The 21,911-nt window shown below is 31.5% G+C and overlaps 2 protein-coding genes and 1 non-coding gene across 3 annotated transcripts; 1 reads left to right on the top strand and 2 right to left on the bottom strand.

The window, feature by feature from the left end:
* The first annotated feature begins 12,424 nt into the window (after positions 1–12,424).
* TRNAC-GCA lies at positions 12,425–12,496 on the top strand. The gene has a single exon. It is a non-coding gene; the product is annotated as a tRNA-Cys (tRNA).
* Positions 12,497–12,755: 259 nt separating this feature from the next.
* On the bottom strand, positions 12,756–13,529 carry LOC120092893. Its single transcript, XM_039051139.1, has one exon. The coding sequence runs from the start codon at positions 13,479–13,481 to the stop codon at positions 12,897–12,899; it is 585 nt and encodes a 194-aa protein (XP_038907067.1). The 5' UTR covers positions 13,482–13,529; the 3' UTR covers positions 12,756–12,896.
* Positions 13,530–18,855: 5,326 nt separating this feature from the next.
* LOC120070670 (RNA polymerase II transcriptional coactivator KELP-like) lies at positions 18,856–20,730 on the bottom strand. The gene is made up of 3 exons (XM_039022511.1): positions 20,332–20,730; positions 20,078–20,183; positions 18,856–19,422 (listed from the first exon to the last, which is right to left on the bottom strand). The coding sequence occupies exons 1-3, from the start codon at positions 20,605–20,607 to the stop codon at positions 19,334–19,336; spliced, it is 471 nt and encodes a 156-aa protein (XP_038878439.1). The 5' UTR covers positions 20,608–20,730; the 3' UTR covers positions 18,856–19,333.
* Positions 20,731–21,911: the final 1,181 nt, after the last annotated feature.

Below are 21,911 nucleotides of genomic sequence, written 5' to 3'. Positions count from 1 at the left end.
GAATTGATGTTGGAGTATTTTGGTATCATATTATGATTATCATAGATGTTCTTAGATCTCTATTATTTAGATTATGTTCTGTTTATCCTTTGCAACTACCATGATCATAGTTCTTTCTACTTCAATGAAAACTTTAACTGTCTCAATGCTTAATTAGATCAGTTTGTTTTCCTTCTAAGCATTTCATTGACAGTGTTAGTTTATCGATATAATATTTTCGTTGCACTCATAGCTAGAGTTCTTAAATTGGATAGGGAGTAAGATGTTTATTTTTATTTATTTATTTCAAGATCATCTCATTATTTCATTCATTAATATCAAACAGTATTATTTAAAAAATAATAATAATTAAATAAATAAATCTTGGGTCAACCGTCATTGTTCTCGCCTTCTTTGATAATGATAGAAATAGTTGGGATTTTTTCCCAAAATTTGTTTTTCCCTACCAAAATATGTGACAGACAGCTGGTTTGAATGGGTCTCTGATTTTTTAGCAACTTATTATTATTATTTAATATCTAGTTCTTATAACGTCATTATTTGGTCATGTTAAAAAATATTTAACCCGTCTTTAATTTTTTTTAAATTTTTTAAATTTTTGTATCTGATAAGTACTTAAATTTGAGTCATTGAAGTTTCTTTAGGACATATAGATTTTTTTAAAAAAATCAATTGATCAAATAGATACAAAATTAGTGAAGTAAAACCCAAATTTTTATTTGGTCTCTATGTTTTAAAATGTTATACATTGAAGTTTGAGTTTTATTTCAATTTGGTCACTAATTTTTCTTAATTTTAGATTTAATTTTAAAAGTGACAAAAATAGTGAAACTTATTTTAATTTATTAACATAAATTAATTTTAAAGACAGAAAGTAAGTATTAAGTGGAAAATCGAAGTTAAAAGTACAAATCTCGAAACATAGGGATCAAATTGAAGTAAAATTTAAATATCAAGAGTAAAATTGTAGCATTTTGAAACCTAAGGATTAAATTAATATCAAACTCAGAACTTAATTGTGGCATTTTAAAACCTAAAAACTAAATAGAAATTAGATCAAAACCTAGGGACAAAAATGTATTTTTCCATAAGATTAAGGTTGAAGTGTAAGCTTAGCTCAAGGAACTAAAATTGGATAATTATTAAAATTAATAAACTTCAAAGTATAAAGTATAAAGACCAAAATACTAGTTGAGATTTTTGAGGTCACCCCGCATCCTTTCCTCCAATCGAGTTGCAATTGGCCTTGTTTCAGTCTATCAGAATAAGTTCCCAAGACTTCAACCTTAACTACAACATGTCGTACCAAAGGCTTCTTTTGGTTGGTTGAATAAGGGGGTCTTTTAGTCTAAGACAGCATCGTTCGGCAGATTCCCATGCATTATGCACCCGTCCACCACTTTGTTCTCAACTGTTCCCACCGCTTTTGAAAGGCGAGACAAGCTACCTTTAGCTAGGAGCCTCTTTTCCTTCTGCCTAGCTCCCCGAAAACAACGTTCGACTTGCATGTGTTAAGCATATAGCTAGCGTTCCTTCTGAGCCAGGATCAAACTCTTCTTTTGAGTATGATTGGGCCCTGCTGTGGTAAAATCTAGTGAATCAGGCATACTACTTCCCAAACTTTTGTGAACCTTGCTTCTCTTATGATTTTTGCTATTTTCTTTTTCTTAGAAAAGTGATTGATATCAAAGAGAATCTCAGTCTAGTCAATCAACTAATCCACTCGTGGAGTTCCCGTGGTATAGTAGTAGTGTGGTAGTTGAGACTCCGCCCCTATCTCTTAAAGCTACGGCATCCCACCGATCCTCGCATCGGCTCTGCTAGTTGGCTTTGCTATCAAGGCATAACATTATATGGACTCTTTCACCACGTCCAGAAATGATATGCCAACATGTCTTTTCCTTAACCAACCAAAGTATGATGATGACAATAACTAGGTTTGTCGTTAAAAGTCAACCGGTGTTCTCCCTACGCAAGTAACACCCTACTCGTATCACCGTGGTCTTCCGAGTAGGATATGTAATACGTTTGATGTCACACCAGACGTCCAACTTGAACTTCCACAGCTCCAGGGGCACCTTCTCACCCCTTACTTACCTCTTCAACATTTATAAAAAAAAAAAAAAACCCACAACTCATGCCCTTTTTGGTCTGATTCAATAAGGCTCTTCCAAAGTCGGAGCCTCCTTACTTAAAAGCTTACAAGGGTTGCTGCCCTAACTGATCAACCATCCCCGTGGACGCTATGTTATCCGAACTCCCAACATCTATGATCATCTTTGCATTGGCCAATTTCGACATAAATTTAGAATAGTGCCTTCTGTCTCCTCCTCCTTTTCACTGACGTTGGCTCACATTGCCACACAATCTAACGACAACAAAAATTTCTTCTCTCCTAAGCTTCAGAACCCCCGCTATGGTTCTGACTTGAACTTACCTTGAGAACTTCCTTCCCGGGCTCTAGGCTCCACAACGTTCACTCTTCCATCTTCCGCTGGTCTATTCTGCACTCTCCCAGCAGCATTCGTCCGTCTGAACATTGGGATGGGACAGTAACGAGCAAAATGCCCCACTCCTCCATATTCATAACAGTTATCGGATCTCCTCTGCTGAGCCTTTTCTTATCTCCTTTGCAAGAAGCTCAGCAAGCCTCACACTCCAAATTGATGGCGTCTCGACATTCTTCTTGACGTCGTCCGTCCTGGCACTCTCCCTCTTTAATAAGTTTGTAAAAAAGCGGACTTTGGCTGATTAGAAAGCAAACCCCACCTTAGGTTGTGGCAATTTTCTACTCCTTCTGAGTTGTCTTGTCGTATCTAAAATGGCATCGAGCATCCGGCTTCACCACAGCTGCCTACTCTCTCCTTCTTCAGCACTTCCCAATTCACAACAGACCTGATCTTCTCTTGATCCATCTGCATCACACTTTCCTGATCCAATGGCCAAGAAATAACACTTTCACCTGAGCACCGTTTCACATACTGTTTGTTTTGTTGCTACACTCGGAACACTGTACCCAGGGTTCTAAACCTTCTTTGAGTGACCATAACGATTATGTCATCGAGGTTTTACACTATAAATTGTTCAAGGTAAGAGTTTGAGTTATCCATTGTTGTGTGGAACATGTCGAGAATTAGGACGATATTCATCGATCAGTTACTCTTTGTGTACGTTATGGAGTCTCCACTCCATGTTGAAAGCTCTTTCAAATAGCATGAGCGTTGAAAGTATTCAATTAGACGTTAACCTTAGATTTTTTTTTTTTTTTTTTAATTATTTCTTTCAAAGAAAGAGGAATGCATGGGATGAAGAAAAGAAGAGATGAGAAAAGTGATTCATTGGTGGAGTTTGTCTCTTGAAAATGGTTTTCTTTTTGTACTCTCTTTAAGGCCTTTTTCTCGATTTCATGGTATCCGAGCCAACAAGAAAATTAGGGTGCTAAAACAATAACTCAAACCAATTTACTTAGAAAACGGTTCCTATCTACTTCTTCTTTTTCTTTTCTTTTATGTATTTCATTGAAATGAAATGGAAACTCTTTTTTTTGTTATATGCCCTATACCCCAACAATTTCTTTGGTAGATCCTAATATGAATTATGTACACAATGAGGATCACAATCATTGATATGGTTTGGGTACCAAGTTATCAACTCAATATATTTACAAAAAAAGCCTTCAATGTAGTCTTATTTGTTTTTATTTATTATAAAAATTAATCGAATCCTATCAAATCTTTATATATATCCTTTAAATTACTTAACTATATCCTATGAATTTCATTATGCATCAGAAATGATTCTAGGAGAAGTTCGAATCCATTTCGTTCGGATATTGATCGGTCTTGGTTTGACATGGTTTACGCGTTACTGGTTCCCGGAAGAGTTAATATCTCCATTAGCTAAACCTTTTCTTACCCTGCCTTTGGACTTGTATTTTGTTTGTACACAATCAACGGAGGCCTTCCCGACATATGTTGCAATGTCTTCAATAGCATGCTCTTACTTCGTCTTTCCCTTAATAAGTCATCAAATTTTGTGCTTTTTTATCCCCAGTTTCTATGGAGAACAAAGGACGAAATACAATCGATTCCTCTATTTAAGTGGTTCTCACTTCTCCTTATTCCTGTTCCTAACTCTTCCCCGGGTAGTTCCCAATGTTTGGCACTTTCCATACTTCGTGGGTGCAACATCAACAAATTCGCTCATGATCAAGTTACAACCTGGCCATATTATATTAACAGTTTGTATCGTTTCTCGAGGCCATTACTTGACTGGGAAGGTGCTGCTAGTGGTTGGCGCATCAAACACCACTTCACTTGCTTCACACCAATGGAAGCTGTCAAGCCTGCTGAAGAAGGGAGAGGATGTGCTTAAAGAATCAACTGCCAAAAGGGAATGGGTAAGCTAAGCAAGTCTTAAAATTAAAGAGATGAAAAGATTACACGATTGATAACAATGTTGAAGTTGGATCCCAAGTCTTTTAATAATGATCTATACATAGAAGAATCTCACGTGTGATAATTGTGATCCTCAGACCATTTTGATTTGTAGAAAGTCATTTCAAATTCAAAGGGTGATTACAACCGAACGAAAGTGAAAGCTAGTACCACATTCTGTGTTAGTCCAACTAGATTCTATTTTAATAATATTATATTTAACAAGAGCCTAAATTTGAAATTTTCGCACAAAGTTAATTCTAAACTAGTAATGGAGTGTATAAACCTTCTTCACAATTTTGTTGAGAGAGCTGATTTAATAATATTTTGGGAGTTGGAACAAAACATCAAGCATTAAAAGATTTTGTTGATACATCTTTTTCAACAATTCTTTCGTCAATTTTACATAATTTTAAAAAATATGCAACCAAATTTTTGACTCTTTCAATTTTTTCCCCATTTGAAGGTATTATCAATGTGTTGTAAATTTGAGTAGCACAATGGAAACACGGAAACCAATAAAATATAATATTATATAATAATAAAATAAATAAATATTAAAAAAGTAAACATAATATATAAATAAACAAAATAATAATAAATTAGCAAAATATAAAATAAGAAATTTCTCTAAATTCTCCACTTTCTCCAATTTTCATAAAATTTGCCCAATGTGTATCTTCCAACACCTACCAAATGTCACTATTTATCCAAATGACACTATTTATAGTCAATTTGGCAAGTAGGAGGTGGATTACATGGACACATGGACAACACTTTGGAAAATGGGGGCATGACACTGTTGGGTTGTATGTCCTAAAACTCATAGTTTGTAAACAGTAAACATATATGAAGTTTATTTAGACAAATCTTGTTAAATGAAAATGATCTGGTTGTTTAACTCTGAATCCAATAAACTACGAACCATTAGTTATTGTCATGAATACTTTGACTTTATGTGGAAAAATAAGCTGGATCAAGTTCGAGTATAAAGCCTAAATAGTCTATAGTACTTGAATTAGGTTGGGTACCTATTTCTGGAAATACTATTGAATACAACCCTCTTTATGATTGTTACAAATGTTGTAAAGTGTCATAAACAATGTGATCAATTCTTTCATGTAAAGACATGTGAGTAGGGGTGTTCTATACGATGAGATTGTGTAAGACTGATCATAAAATAATCACTGTTACGTATTAACACCATTTACTGTTAATTGATTAATTTCACTTCTTGATGACCTAGATAACTTGATCTAGGTCTGAGTTGTCTATGAACTTTTGTTTATTCGGGATTGTCCCTTGATCTACATAAGTGAGGGTAAGCTCAATAGAACTGCTTAACATGCCTCCCATTTCAAGGATAATACCAGGTAGATAGCTGAGGACATAGAATTTGCAAGATGAAATTCACTCCTACCCATTTTAGGGATAGTAGAAAGGTTGTTCCTCTTAAGGGTTGATCCCGGGTTTTGAATAAGGGGTCCCATCCTCTTACGGGCCTAAGAGGGAATGGATTTAGTGATTAAGATCCTAAATCAATTATTCATTAGAGGAATAGTGGTACTTAAGGAGAAAAGATGTAACTCAGGGGTAAAAGGTAATTGACCTAGCTGAGGTTACAAACAATCTGTGAAGGATCAACTTATTGATGACAGTTATATCAAATGAACACAAAATATATCTACAGTCAGGGGAGTGCAACTATAGGCTATAGTGGGCAATCCTATTAGTTAACGAATATTTGGTTAAAGAGTTTGACCGGTTAGTCTCAAATCGTTAGAGCCCATGATCTATAGGTTCATCGGATTTCCTTGTTAGCTCACTATGGACAAAATTGAAGAACTAGGTGAAGTGAGAATTTGAAATATTCAAATTCGGTCTTTAGGAAAATTTGTATTTTATATAAGATATAATTTACAATTAAATAATTTATTAATTATTTTTTTAGAGTATATTTCATATTAAATAAAATATTAGCAGGAAAGTGTTTTAAAAAATTGATTAATGTGATTAATCAAAATTAAGTGTCAAAGACAATTTAATATGTGATATCAAATTATTTATTTTATTTAATTAAATATTTCTAAAATATAATAAATGTATTTCGTATTTTTTATCAAAGTTTTTTTATTATAATTTTATTTTAGTAAAAATTAATTGGATTTTTCCACTAAGTAAGTGGATTATGAAGTGTTTCATGCTAAACTTGACACCTATTTTTAACATGCTAATGGAATTTGAGGTGGAGGTCATGCAAGAATAGTCTTTGCATGTGTTTTGGTTATAAATAGGCTTTGATTTTCAAAAATAAAAAACGTATGCTTCTTTGACTTTTGACAATTATTCTTCCACAAACTCTCTTTGATTCTCCTAATTAATTAGTGAAATTCTCTATTTATCACTAAAGATTCAGTCTTACAATCGTGTTCTTCAACCGGAGAATAACGAGGATTTACTGTTGGTGGTGTCGATTGCTCATGGAGACAAAGATATTTGTGGAAACTACAAAGGTTATATTTCTATCTCTCTTTGCATGCTTAATCCTAGTTAATTAATGTAATTATAGCGCTAATGATCCATTGTTTTCGTTGTGCATGCTTCCTTTTATCCATCAGACACATGGTCAATAGACACTAAGGATGAGCATCTAATGGATATCTATTATCATAATATTTATAATATTTCCTCTTAGATGTTCATTATATAATATATGAAACATGTCTCGTTAAAACTTTACTACAAAAAAACCCAACGGGAAAAAATCCTAGTAAAGGGAAAATAGTATATATTTCATATAATTTATACTCGTAAAAACTATATTTACTCCCCCTCATAGAAACATCACTTAAGATCTTTGAGTCGCCCATTCCAATGTTGTGCACTAGTTTTAAAGGTTGCGATAGGTAATGCCTTTGTAAATAAGTCTGTCAGGTTATCTTTCGAACAAATTTGTTGTATAGTGATTCGTCATTTTCTTCAAGATCATGAATGTAAAAAAAATTTGGTGAAATATGTTTTGTTCTATCTTCTTTAATATATCCTCATTTGATTTGGGATATGCATGTTGTGTTGTCTTCGTATAATATTGTTGGATGATCTTTATTAGAAGACAAACCATATGTTTCATGAATGTGCTGAGCTATTGATCTTAGTCGTACACATGCTCGACTAGCTTTGTGAATTGCAAGAATTTTAGCATGATTTCAAGAAGCAGCCGTTATGGCTTGTTTCACTTACTGCCACGATACAACAGTTCCTCCACATGTGAATAGATAACCTGTTTGAGAACTAGCTTTATGTGGATTAGATAAATATCCAGAATTTGCATAACCAACTAGATCAAAATTTGACTTATTTGAATAAAACAAATACATATCAATCATTCTTCAGAGATAACGGAGTATATGCTTAATTTCATTCCAATGTCTTTTTGTCGGAGAAGACTATATCTTACTAATAAATTTACTGAAAATGTAATATCTGGTCTTGTATTATTAGCAAGATACATAAGTGCACCAATTGCACTAAGATATGGTACTTCAGGACTAAGAAGTTTGTCATTTTCGTTTCGAGGTCAAAATATATCTTTCTTCACATCTAATGAACGAAATTCTATTTCAATGTTCAATGGGTGTGTTTTGTCCGTATAAAATCTTTTCAAAACTTTTCCTGTATAAGTTGACTGATGAACAAACATCTCATCTACTAAATGCTCAATTTGCAAGTCAAAGCAAAATTTTGTTCTTCTGAGATTTTTCATCTCAAATTCTTTCTTAAGATATTCTATTATCTTTGAAAGCTCTTCATGAGTTCCAATTATATTTAAATCATCAGCATATACAGTTATAATAAAAAATCCTAATTGTGATTTTTTTATAAAAACACACGGGCATATTGGATTATTTTTATATGATTCTTTCAACAAATATCCACTCAGGCGATTATACCACATTCATCTTGATTATTTCAATCCATATAGCGATCTCTGTAACTTTATTGAATGCAATTCCCAGGAATTTGATTTATATGTTTCAGGTACCTTAAATCCTTTTGGGATTCTCATATAAACATTATTATCAAGATATCCATATAAATATGTTGTGACTACATCCATAAGATGCAAGTTCAGATTTTCATACACAATCAAACCAGTTAAATATCTTAATGTAATTGCATTCACCACTAGAGTATACGTCTTCTCATAATCAATACTAGGTCCTTGTGAGAAACCTTGTGCAACTAGTCTTGCTTTACATCATGTGACCATATTAATTTCATTTCTTTTTCTCATAAATACCCATTTGTATCCCACAAGTTTGACACCTTCTAGTGTTCGGACTATTGGTCCAAAGACCTGTTTTTTTTAAGTGGGTTTAATTTTGCCTCGATTGCTTCTTTCAATTGAAGCCACTCTTTTCTATATCGACATTCTTCAACAGATTTTGGTCTAGAATCCTCATTTTCAGATATAATATCAAGAGTAACATTATATGTAAAAATATTGTCAATAACTACATTAGTTTTGTTCCATCTTTTTCCTGTCATAACATAGTTTATTGAAATCTCATTATTATCTTTAGGTATTTCACCTTCCTCCGTCATGTCAAGAATTTCTTCATGGGTATTTACATCCTTAATCAAGTCTTTTTTACTATTAACTATTTTTCTTTTTCGAGGGTTTTTATCTTTGGAACCCACTGATCTACCACGCTTCTGGCGTGTTTTAGATTCATTAGTGACAACTTGCTGTGGAATATCAATTTTCGATGGAATAGTTGTAGCTGGTATATGTGATTTAGTTATTTTGTTTGCATCTATAAATGTATCTAGTAACTGATTTGCTATATTTAGCAAATGAATCATCTTCTAAACTTTAAGTTCACATTGATCTGTACGGAGATCTAAATGAGACAATAACGATGTATTCATGTAATTTCTTTTTCCAACCTTTTAATTCCTCCCTTAATGTTGGAAATTTTGTCTCATTAAAATGACGATCGGCCAATTATGCAGTAAGTACATCACCAGTCAAGGGTTCAAGATATTTAATAATTGATGGGGAATCATATCCAATATATATTTCTAACCTCCTTTGAGGACCCATCTTAGTACATTGTAGTGAAGTAATTGGAATATATACTGCACATCCAAAAATTCTCAAATGGAAAATATTTGGCTCATTGCTATAAGCTAATTGTAATGACGAGTACTTATGATAAGAAACTGGCCTAATGCATACAAGTGAAGTTGCATGTAAAATAGCATATCCCCATACGAATATAGGAAGCTTAGCTCTCAAAAGCAATGGTTTAGCAATTAACTGCAAACATTTTATGAATGATTCTGCTAAACCATTTTGTGTATGAACATGAGCTACATGATGTCCAACACTTATCCCAATTGACATACATGATACAATAATTATCAAAAGCTTGGGATGTAAATTCACCAGTATTATCAAGATGAATGATCTTAATTGTATAATAAGAAAATTGTGCTCTTAGCTTAATTATTTGAGCAAGTAATCTTGTAAATGCAAGATTTCGACTTGATAATAAGCACACATGTGGCCATCTGCTGGATATGTCTATTAATACTATAAAATATCTAAATTGTCCACTTGGTGGGTTAATAGGTCCACATATATCACCATGAATTCGTTTTAAAAATGCAGGTGATTCGATCCCCACTTTGATTGTGATGGTCTAATGATTAATTTGCCTTGAAAGCAAGCATCATATAACAATTCATAAGATTGAAGAATCTTCTGGCTCTTTAATGGATGTCCATTTGAATTCTCAATAATTCTTTTCATCGATATTGATCATGGATGACCAATCGATCATGTCAAATTATAAATATGTCTAGATTTATGAACTTCAATTTCATTGTTGCATATGATTCAATTACTCGTATATGAGTATAATATGATCCAGAAGATAAAGCAGAAAATCTTTCAGTATACGTTTTTCATATGAGACAATAGATATGATATAAAGATACTCCATATTATTCTTTCTAGTAGTCTCAATATGATAATCATTGCAACGTATATCTTTAAAACTAAGTAAATTTCTCTTTGATTGACTAGAGAACAATGCATTGTCAATTGCATATTTGTTTTTCCAACCCTTCAATTAGGTTTGCAAAACCCGATATTATATTGACTTCTGCTTCCAGCATTATTAGTTTGAAAAAATATTTTCTACTTGTAATTATTGTATGTGTAGTTGCACTGTCTGCCATACATAGATCTTCTTTACTCATTTTTTAGTCACCCAACATATGAAAATGATTTAGGTTTCTTCAAGAAAATAATTATAATAAGAAAAACAACATTTGTAATATACAAATGTTAACATTTACTAAGAGGAAAAAAACATGGAGATAAATAAAAAAACAACATTAAGTCCAGATATTTCTAAAGTCAAAGCAAACACTTGATATTCCATCAATTCTGCCAATTTTCTCTTTAGTAGATTCAAAGAGGTCCGCCACATCCAAATTGTCATATGGGATGGGTCAAATATGTCATTATCCTGGTATGAATATTGTTCATAGTAATACTATTACAAAATATTATATTTATATTAGAAATTTAATATAAATCAAATATGTAAAACAACAATTAATTTATTAATTATAACGAAAAGAAAAAAACCGACATATCTTTATGATCTACCTTCAACGGGGGAAATGAAAGAAGCTTGTGCTAACAACGTGTTGTAGACTTGAGGAGCACAACGGGAACACATATACCAATAAAATATATTATTAAAATAAATATAATATAATATAATAATAAAATAAATAAATAAATATTAAAATAAATTAAAAATAATATATAAATAAACAAAATAAGTAAAAATACAAAATAAGTAATTTCTCTAAATTCTCCATTTTCTCCAATTTTCATGAAATTTATCCAATGTGTGTCTTCCAAAACCTAGGCAATTTGTCTAGTACAAGATAGACTACATGGACATTAATAATGCCTAGTCTTGAGATACATGGACAATATATTGGAAAATTGGGACATAACACATAGTCAATAAACACTAAATATCAATTTGTATTAGGTATCTATTATCATGATATTTATAATACAGTGAAAATTTTAAAATAATTTTGTTGCTATAAGAATTTGATCAAAATAAGAATATTTATAACATTTATTGTTAAATAAAATTATAATATTATGTATCTTATGACATCTTTTTCCCTCTAGAAGAAGAAAACTCTTCATATTTCTAGTGAAGAATATAATAATAATGATAATGATGATGATGATGATGATAATAATAACAACATTTCAATACATAAAATTGGTTTTTATTTTTTTTGAAAAAATGAAGAATTAGAGGATTGTGTACAAATAGGTGTTGAAAGAATTATTCATTGTTTAAAACATTTTAATTTAAGATTTGGTCAAATTATAAAATTGGATTATGTACTTCACTACTCAAAATAATTGTATTTATTTAGTTGATAGTCTTCAATAAGTTTCCAACAAACTTTCAATTATATTTATCTTAATTCATGTTATTAAAATTGATTGATTATTAAACACTAGTATTACACTCCACTAGATAACGTTTGGATGAGATGTTTAAGATTTGGTACAACTAATGGCTAATATCAAGACTAGTATACCTTCTCTTTAGATTGATTTAAGAAAAAAAGGTATTTTCAAAAAAATAATTTTATTTAACTATTTTTTATAAAAAAAGGAATTAAAATATAATTGAAAAATTATTTTGAGTGGTTATCAGACATTCCAATTTTTTCTAAAATGACTTTTTTTTAAATTAAACATTTGAAATTATATTTTAAACACATCCATAATCTTAATTATACCTTACCGTTATTTAGGGGAAAAAAGACTACCTATTTTGGAAAATTGATTAGAGGTGTGCATGAGTTGAGAATTAATATTTAATTACATATGGAACAAATAAGATTCTTGAGGGTTTTATTTCATAATTGGGTCCTTAGCTCAGTGGTAGAGCATTTGACTGCAGATCAAGAGGTCACCGGTTCGAACCCGGTAGGGCCCTGGCCTATTTTTTTCAGTTTTATTTTTCCCTCTTGCTTCTAATGTTTCATCTATTAAATTAATTTCTTTTATGCATTATGAATCAAATACCAAGAATTGGATACATGTTTTTGGAAAAATTATTGAACTCCTAGTTCATATTGTTCTTTAAGATGAATTAAATCGCGTTTTTACAATTAATAATGAAAAAAAATTATCATTTTTAAATAAATAAACTATTTAACTTCAAACTTAAGAGGAGATTTGGAGCACACATAGTACCAACTCCATATTGGTACTCATTCCAAAAACTTTCACACCTTACCTACAAATTTATCTACAACCAAACAAAGTCAAAAATTACATTTCACACAAACTTTGTCCTAATAATTTTTTAGGGAAAAAATTCTTTTTTTTTTTTGTTATATTGGATATAAACAGCCATTTCCAGCATCAAAATCCTTGATTTGTGCTTTATTATTGTTTCCAACATCAATTGGAAAAAACTTCAACAAATTCCCCCACGTCGCCTTCCACCCTCCGATCTTCCCCCGCTGTGGACTTTCCGCCGCCGCCGCCCTCATCCTCTCAATCAATGCCTCTGTGTTCCCTTCCTCCGCCAAAATTTCCCCCAACTGCTTCGTATCGATCACCAATTTGACCCTCCAAACGCCGTTGCCACCCGCCGGAAGCACTTCCAGACCGGACCCACTTCCCAGATTCTTCGGCGGCGGCGGCGGCTCTCCGTCGTCGGCCTGAACTTTATCGGCGGGACGGGAAAGCGGGAGGAGAAAGTAGGATTTTCCGGCATCGAGGGGCTCGGAGATGGGTAACGGAGAAGAGAGATTTGGTCGCCGGAAAACGCCATAGACGCCGGGAGGATAGTTGTTGAGGATTTGATGGACTTGTTTAGGGCCATGGAAGTTGATTATGTTGCCGGAATCGGTTAAGATTCTGATCGGCTTTTCGCAATCCACCGTCATTCCTTTGAGAGAACAATTCCCCATTGCGATTTCAGAAGCTTTTTCTTCCACCTCGTTAATGGTGGAGCTCTTCAGTGGTCTTTTATAGTGAAAATTCTTTCATTTTTTCAAAATTTTATAACCATTTTAGGTTTTTTTTAAAAAAAAATAAATAGTTAATTATTTGATATTTTATGAATATTATTCTACTGTAATGAAAACGTCCATTCACCTCTCCTCTCAATGTAAAAAAAAAATCAATACACCTATTAAAATTTAATATGGTAATGATTAAACTGCAAGCAATTCTATGTTCCTTTTCCTAAAATAAATATTAAAAAAAAATTATTACATGATACATTATTATTGGGTGCGGCTCAGGTAATTACTATATTTTCAAAATCCAATAGGAAGAGTCAAAATAATTTTTGTGCAAAAATTTGAAAACAAAACGAAAATTAAAAGAACAAAAAAAAAAAGAGACGTGAAGCCCATATTTACAAGATCTAATAATGGGAAGAAAGTTATTTTTTTTTTTTTTTTGTGAAAGATTTAGAAAGAAAACAAAAATTAAAATGAAAAAAAATGTGAATAATAGAGTGTTTTTAATTTTTTAGTTTCATACTAAATTAGTATCGTTTTATCCTTTTGACATCATGTAACATTTTTAATAATATTTTGATTCCCATTGTACTTAAGGTTAGATATATATATAATCTTTTTACTTTTTGAAAAAAGAAAGATGTAATCTATTTAAAAGCTCAACTTTATTACCAAATCATACCACATTTGAATTAGATGGAGAAAAAAGTAAAAGCAAAGATAAAACGATGATAACAAAAGTTGCTATTATTCTCTCAAAGACAATTAATCATTTAAAATACCACTAATTAACTAGATTTTATGCATTACTCAAAATATTTTTAAAAATAAATAAATAAATTTCATGTAATTTTTTTAGTACAACAAATACGAGAGAGAATTTGAATCTCCAATTTCAAGAGTAGATATCTTAATGGTTGAGTTATATCACAATCACATCTAATGTGAATTCAATTGCAAATAATTACTATTTTTTCCCCACTTTTTATTCAAAACCGAACACTACACAGTTCTCCTTTTTTTCTCTCCGATTTTCTATTTCTTTTTTCTCCACTTTCCTCCTCCTTAAGTCATACCCTTACCACAAAAGAGAAAACCTAAGGTTTTTAAGATGGGCCATTAGCCTCAATTGGACTAAATATATAACACAAAGTTTTGGGTTCACAAAACCCACAAGTTAAAAAAAAAAAAAAAAAAACAAAACAAAATCTTACACGTGCAACAAGTGGGTTGGACATCGATGTCTTAACGATTATGTTATGCTATAATCACATTTGATGTGAATTCACTTCCTTAGTTTCAATAATATAGTTTTTTTTTTCCTTTTTGCTCTTTTAATTCAAAATATATACTTTAAAGGTTGAGTTATTTTAAATATAAATCAACCCGAAATTCATATTTCAATTAAATGTCAAAACCTAGGTGCAAAGAAAAGAAGCATGGAAAGCTAGTGTATCAGAAACAGACATTTTAGAGTGTCTTTTTTTCAAAATCTATAGAGAGAGAGAGAGAGAGAGACATGTGAATTTAGACCGTTGGAGGGACAAGAATAATTTAGTAGGACAAAAAACAGCAACATTTGAGAACATTTGAGGAAGAAAACAACGTAAAGATAAGAGGTAATTAATAAGTAACCATAATTATATATATAAAAAAAAAGATAAGATAAAATAATGAGAATATGAGTTTTCAGAAGTAGTATTTGATAAGACAAATTTTGTTGAATGTCACGTTTGATTGATTCCTTTTCCAACACAATATATTTAATTAACACTGCGGTTTATCAAACATTTTCATAGGTTCAATGCATTCACTTTCATGAAATTTGTTGATAACTTTGTTCATTTTAACATTATAGAAATGACAACTCAAATTTGTTTATTTACTTAGGTTCATGTATTTAAACTCCATTATATGTTCTTTAATTCTATATTAGTCTAGTACGAACCACAAATTTTTTGTTTTTTTGTTTTTTTTTTTTTGTCATTCATTTATAATGGACATGCACATGCTAATTTCCTCGTTTAGATGTAAATTTTTTATTCGCTGATTTGTTTCATAGATATTGTCATGGAATTTCATTTAATATACTTATTTGTTTCACAAGATTTTACTTTTTAAAATTCAAGATATTATTATGCATGAAACTTTAAAATCCATGTGATATGGTTATCTAATACCGTCTATACTTGTGGAATTTTTATACTCGATGAAAAGAGCATGATTAATTAAGAAATCAATATTAATTAATTATTATTATTAATTTTAATTAATCGTCAATTATAAATTTATTATTTAGGCTTAATAAATTTCAACTAATACATTTATCGTTGATATTTTATGTTATTTTAACTATTTAATATAAAATTTTATTATTAATTATTAATATTATAATTAATTATATTTAAGAAAATTGTTTTAAATGACAAAACTACTAAAATATATTTACAATTAATAGTAAAACATCACCGTCTATCTATGATAGACCGCGACAGATTTATTATCTGTATCTATTATGACACAGACAAACAAAGGTAGTCGTCTATCGTGGTCAATCGTAGATAGACAATGAAATTTTGTTATATTTGTAAATATTTTGGTTCATTTTATATTTGAAAAAAAAAATCCTTATATTTATTTAATCATTTTTATTAATTAAAAATGATCATTTAAATAATACTTTAATTAAAAATATTCATTTATTGATAATTTAAGTGATTAATAATTAATCAATATAACAATACATTAAATATACATTACTTGTTCTCTTACATTTGATTACATAATCATTTAGTTTTAACTTCTACATACAGAATTGATAAATCAAACATATTCATTTAACTACCATATATTAATTATCCTACAAATCCAAATACAGACATAAATTATCCCAAACATTTAATATTCATACTCATGAAACAATTTATACGATCCAAACAACCTCTTAGTATAGAAAAGATAATATTTTTAGACCAACTATGTTATGCTTGGGTGCCTTCAATCGGTCTAACTTAGTACAATGCTAACTTTTTTCATGTTTAAAATCAACGTGAAAATTTTAACCATTCAAAAACAATTTAATATTTTGATTTTATATTTTTGAACACGATCTCATACTATTAACATTTATTTAACATCATTAAAAGTTTGTTTAGAATGATTTTAGTTTATTTAGAATGGTTTTAAATACAAAACCGTGATTTTAATTATTTCAAAATTACTTTCAAATATGTCTTTGGTCAGGCTAGATATTTAATGTAAGTTTTGAAAAAACAATCTCGAGAATATAACATATCTTCTTTTACTCTTAAGCATTCTTAGTTGGAAGATCTTTAATTATTCTTGTTTACTGAATGCTTGCGATGAACATTTACATGACCTATAACAAAATCGCAGCTGTTAACTTGTTGAAGAAAAATATGAATATGCTTGGATCCCTAAAAATAATGAAAACACCTCTCTCAATTGTGTTATCGAAGAAGGATTTTAATGGACTCCTCAAGTATTTATTGATAAGTTGAATGCCATTGCTTACTTGAAGCGAGTTCTATCCACTTTCTAACACTCAATTATAAATGATACTCTAATCGAATAGATTCATTTCTAGAATGAATGAACGAAAATACCAACTCGTCTCCAAATACATCATAGAGACTATTCATTAAGCACATTATGAAAGAAAGAGTAATAATCAAGCTCGAACCTTTTAGCCACCCAGAACTTGCCTGAGGATTCGAAATTGAGCAGTTTTATAACCATTTGATGAACAAATGAAGGCAAAAATCTTGAAACAAAATCGTTAGGAAGGAATTGGATAATTGATCAAGGCAAGATCCATAAGGGATTACACCTCTACAAATTATGCAAGGAAAGGTGTTGTAGTATCAACCACGATGTTATGATGAAAAATATAGCAATTTTCCTCCTCAAGGAAACATGAGAGTAGACAAGTATTTGAAGAATTGATCTACTAAGCAATAAAATCAAGTATATATAATAAATCCTTTTAAATAAGAAAAGAATACATGTCAATTACCCTCGTCATTTTATGCAAACCGAACATACAACAAACCCATCACACCCAAAATCCCTAACCGAGGGGAATAATAATACTATCTGGAAAAAACATCTTTCCAACTCAAAAGAGCACTTTTAAGAAGAGGCCAAAGTTGCAATGTCATGAACAGATTTTGTTCTCCTCACTGGAGCAATATGATAAAATTGAAACAATATCAATAATGTTCCTAACAAAAAGAATATCCTCAACGAGGACCCCTAATCTCAAAGAAAGAAAAAATGAGTACTTTTGAACTATACTCACTTTGACAAATATATATAGAAAATAAATCCAAACATAGATAAATACCACTCGAAGAAATAAGCTTCCTTTTTCATGGCCTAAAAAATGGAGAAAAAACAACAATTTTATAGTTACACTTCTGAGATCTGGGACCAAAATAACAATAGAGCAACAGGGATTAAAATGAAGTGTGAAAAGATAACTCCTTTGGTTGTTTATCCCAGGAGAATCTAACCATCCTTGCAGCAAAAAGCCAATAACAGTTCAAAACAAAATAGATAAAGCTGACAAGAGTCACCACAAACCATAAAAAGAAAGCCTGAAGTAACTTTTTCAGAACCCAAGTAAAAGCTTGGACACAAATTTGGTTAAATAAAACATTTAATTTCTAAACAAACATTGCAACGGGAAAAAGAAAGTTTCTAAACAACGTTGAACATTAAAAAGCGTTTCCTACATCTTTGAGGTTTCAAATTTGTATCTAACAAGTCTAACATTAAAATGGTTAAACAAAGACTCTAAACTTTCAATATGGTCTCTAACAACAAATTTTATAAAATTTTTAGTTTTGTATCTAGTACGTCCATGAGTTTTTAAAAGATGTTGAATAGGGCAATTGGACAAAGAATTGATAATTTAAAAACTCAGGAGACAAAATTGAAAATTTAAGAACCTATAAGACGCTTTTTAAAGTTCAAAAATCTACTAGAACACAAAATCGAAAGTTCATTAACCTATTATAAATTTTTAAAGTTTAAAGACCAAAATACAAAAATAATGTGAAAGGACTAAACTTCTAATCAAAACCTGGAAATAGTGCTGAAAACAGATACAAAACAACATAAATGAATCACCACCCCTAGCCCTAAAGGGATTTTGCAGAATGCAGCAAGCTGTATGAATTTGAAGCATGACGATAGTTCCTAAAAGCAAACTTGGACAATTCACAAAGAGCTTCTGAAATGAAATGTTTCCTTTCAAAAAAAAAAAAAAAAAAAACAAACAAACAAACAACCAAACAAACAAAGAGCTTCTGAAGACTAATTAATGCCAGCCATAAATATATATATATATATATAGGGTCACAGCCTAACTTCAGTCTCCTAAAACTGAATCAGTTCAATATCAAATGTCAAAGATATTCAACCTTCAATGACATGGCTCGGATGGCATACATCTAAATTTATGTCATGCGTTTTTTAGCATAAAACAATTAGATAAGAGATCATTCATTGGTATGAGCTCTGGTTATGGAGAATGTGTACCACAGTTGTCCACCTTGAAGCCATGAAAGTACACAGGTATCTTGAAGTTTTATGAGTGTTGGCGGTCTAGGCTCAAAACAGAAGTACCAAAATACCAAAATATTCTGCAACCAAGAAACTGCAGCAATTCCAAAACTAAAACCCCTTCCCCTTTTCCTGGTAATAAATCTGGCTTCCATAGATACAGAGCATCACGGCTTCAAATCATCGACCATCAGGTGATTATTACTTCATTGTGATCGCATATTCTTAATAGCTTTTTCTATGGCAGGTACATTCTTTTTAAAGACGGACCACTGTTCTTCAGTCAAGCTTATTCCTGAGGCAAAAATAAGACCAGTGTTATTAATCTGAAATAACTAGCCATTTAAATTTCCAAAACAGAGAAAAAATTGTATAAGTTTAATCAAAGTTCATGAGAAAAGAAATCAACAGGAAAATGGTTTTACAAATATCATCCCTGTTCCTTGCTTTAATCAAATTAAACAAATACAAGTTTCACCCATTACCTTGAATCAGAGATGTCACAAATCAAACGTGTGGCCCTGGTTGCTCATTCAACTTCAACAAAACAAAAAAATAAATCGGTCTACATTTCAACGAAAATGATCTTTCTATTTTTTCCCATGTCACTGGCCCAATAATTATGCTGTCTTTACTTATTATTGACCAACATGTTCTAAGAAACAGTCAATTTGGTAAGACTAATCCAACTTTTCTTTTTTTTTTTTTGAGTTCAACAACTATGGGGATGGAGATCAACCTTTGAGAAGGAAGACAGCGCCTAATTGAGCTAAGTTCACTTCCACTACGACTTTAGTATGGTTATGGAGTAGTAGAATGATCAAAATCTTCAAAATATCAAACAAGAAGCAGGCAATTAACAGGAGTTTCGCCTAATTTGCAGTCTCTGTAAGTAATATATGCACATACAAAATTCCATAAACGTAAGCAAGTAGCATTTGGAGAATCACCTTTTGCCGTAGGGAGGTCTTTCCCATCCTTTCTATAAAACTCCCTGATCGAAACCAGAGTCTTCCCTCTAAAATCCTGAATCGTCACCTTCCTCTTGCTTGATAACTGAACCAAACAACACCATATTTTCAAATTTCACCACAACACATACAATCATCAGAACTTAAAAATCGCAAAACCCCCACTAATAAAACCAAAGAAACTGCAATCGCAAGCTACTGGAATGGAAGAAGAGGCAGAAAACAGAACAAACCCAACAAACAATGAGATCGCCATCGTCGTCGTACTCCTTCTCCTTAGCAGCAGAGGCATCATCGGCTTGGTCTTGAGGCTGTTCTTCAGACCGTTCTTGGAGAAATGATTCCACAACTTTGCGAACGAGAGCCTTGTAAGGGGATTTGGAGAGGTCGAGATCGAGGTCCTTGGAGGCGAGGGCTCGAATTTTGGACTCGGTCATTTCGTCCATGTCGGAAGATTCGAGAATTCTGCGGACAGCTTCCTCGATTCTGCGTTGAATTTCGGAATCCATATCCGAATTCTTCGATTACTTCTCCGAAGATTTCTGGGGAAGAGAGTGAGTTGAGCTGAAAAGTCGAAGGATGAAGCAATTTTAGGGAAAGTTTTTGTTGCAAGTTTGTGCTGAGCTCAGCTATATCTTTCTAATTTATATTCCAGTTCAGGCAAAAAAACAAAAAATCATTTTCTAACCCGCGACTTTTAATTTTGTAGGTTTAATTTAATTTAATACAATGTTATTAAAAGATTTTTTTTTTTTGAAATAATGTTTTTTTAATAAATAATGACAAAAATAGGGTTGGAGGGAAACAATTTCTAAGAATAAATACTTTGGAAAAGTATGGACAAAATTAGGATAGTAGAATCGTGTACCAGTTACACTATTTCCATGTGGTATACTCGTGTACCTGGTACACGAGTACCATTTAATCCAATCAACACCACATCGGCTGACTGGTTGACCAGTCAAGCAAACTCGTGTACCCGGTACACGATTTGCTTATAATTTTTTTTCTTTTTTTTAAAGTTTGTTACTATTTTTTTAATTATTAAACTTAATTCCTTCATTATTAAACTTAATTATATATTTAATCTACAATGAAAACATCTTGCACTCATATTAAAAAAAAACCATGATATTAAAAAATATTTACAATTAGTTTTTTAATTTACAATTTGAAAATGATACAATGTGGGATTTAAAAACGACCCCCTGGGCCTTACCCCTCATGGGAGCTGTCTTCGTGTCCCTCTAAATCAGGTTCACCCTGTTGTCACTGTCGTCTACGAAGAATACGTCTTCAATCGGTGTTAGCAACATTGAGTCGTCTTATTTGTTGAATAATACCTTCTACGTTGACCAATGTTTGAACATTGAACCCAATTCTGATAAGTTGTTCTAAACATGGTCGATAAAATTATTCTGTACAATAAAAAAAATAAATATTAAACAATATTCATATCATATACATGGAAAATGTCTAATTTTAAATCTCTTACCATGCAGTAATAGTAAGCGTCATCAGGTGTGATAAATCGCCTCGTGATCAAATTGTACTAGGGAAAGTAGTCGTCTGATACAGTTGGCCCATTTGTTAATTCTCCCTGTGCACAACGATCATGTCGTCCATGCCAGTAGGATAAATATTCCGCATAGATTCGACACTAGTCTTGGTTGTGCTTACCTCTCAAATCGATCTGGTGTAGTGTTGGGAGTGCATAGGACAACGAAGGTATCGTTTGTCGCAGACCGAACTGTCTCAGCACACGATCTAGATGATGTCACTCTACTATATGGAAGCATATAAGAGGGCTAAC

Source organism: Benincasa hispida, chromosome 1, assembly GCF_009727055.1.
Source record: "Benincasa hispida cultivar B227 chromosome 1, ASM972705v1, whole genome shotgun sequence".
In the NCBI taxonomy this organism is placed as follows: domain Eukaryota; kingdom Viridiplantae; phylum Streptophyta; class Magnoliopsida; order Cucurbitales; family Cucurbitaceae; genus Benincasa; species Benincasa hispida.
This window is presented reverse-complemented; position numbering and strand designations above follow the sequence as displayed.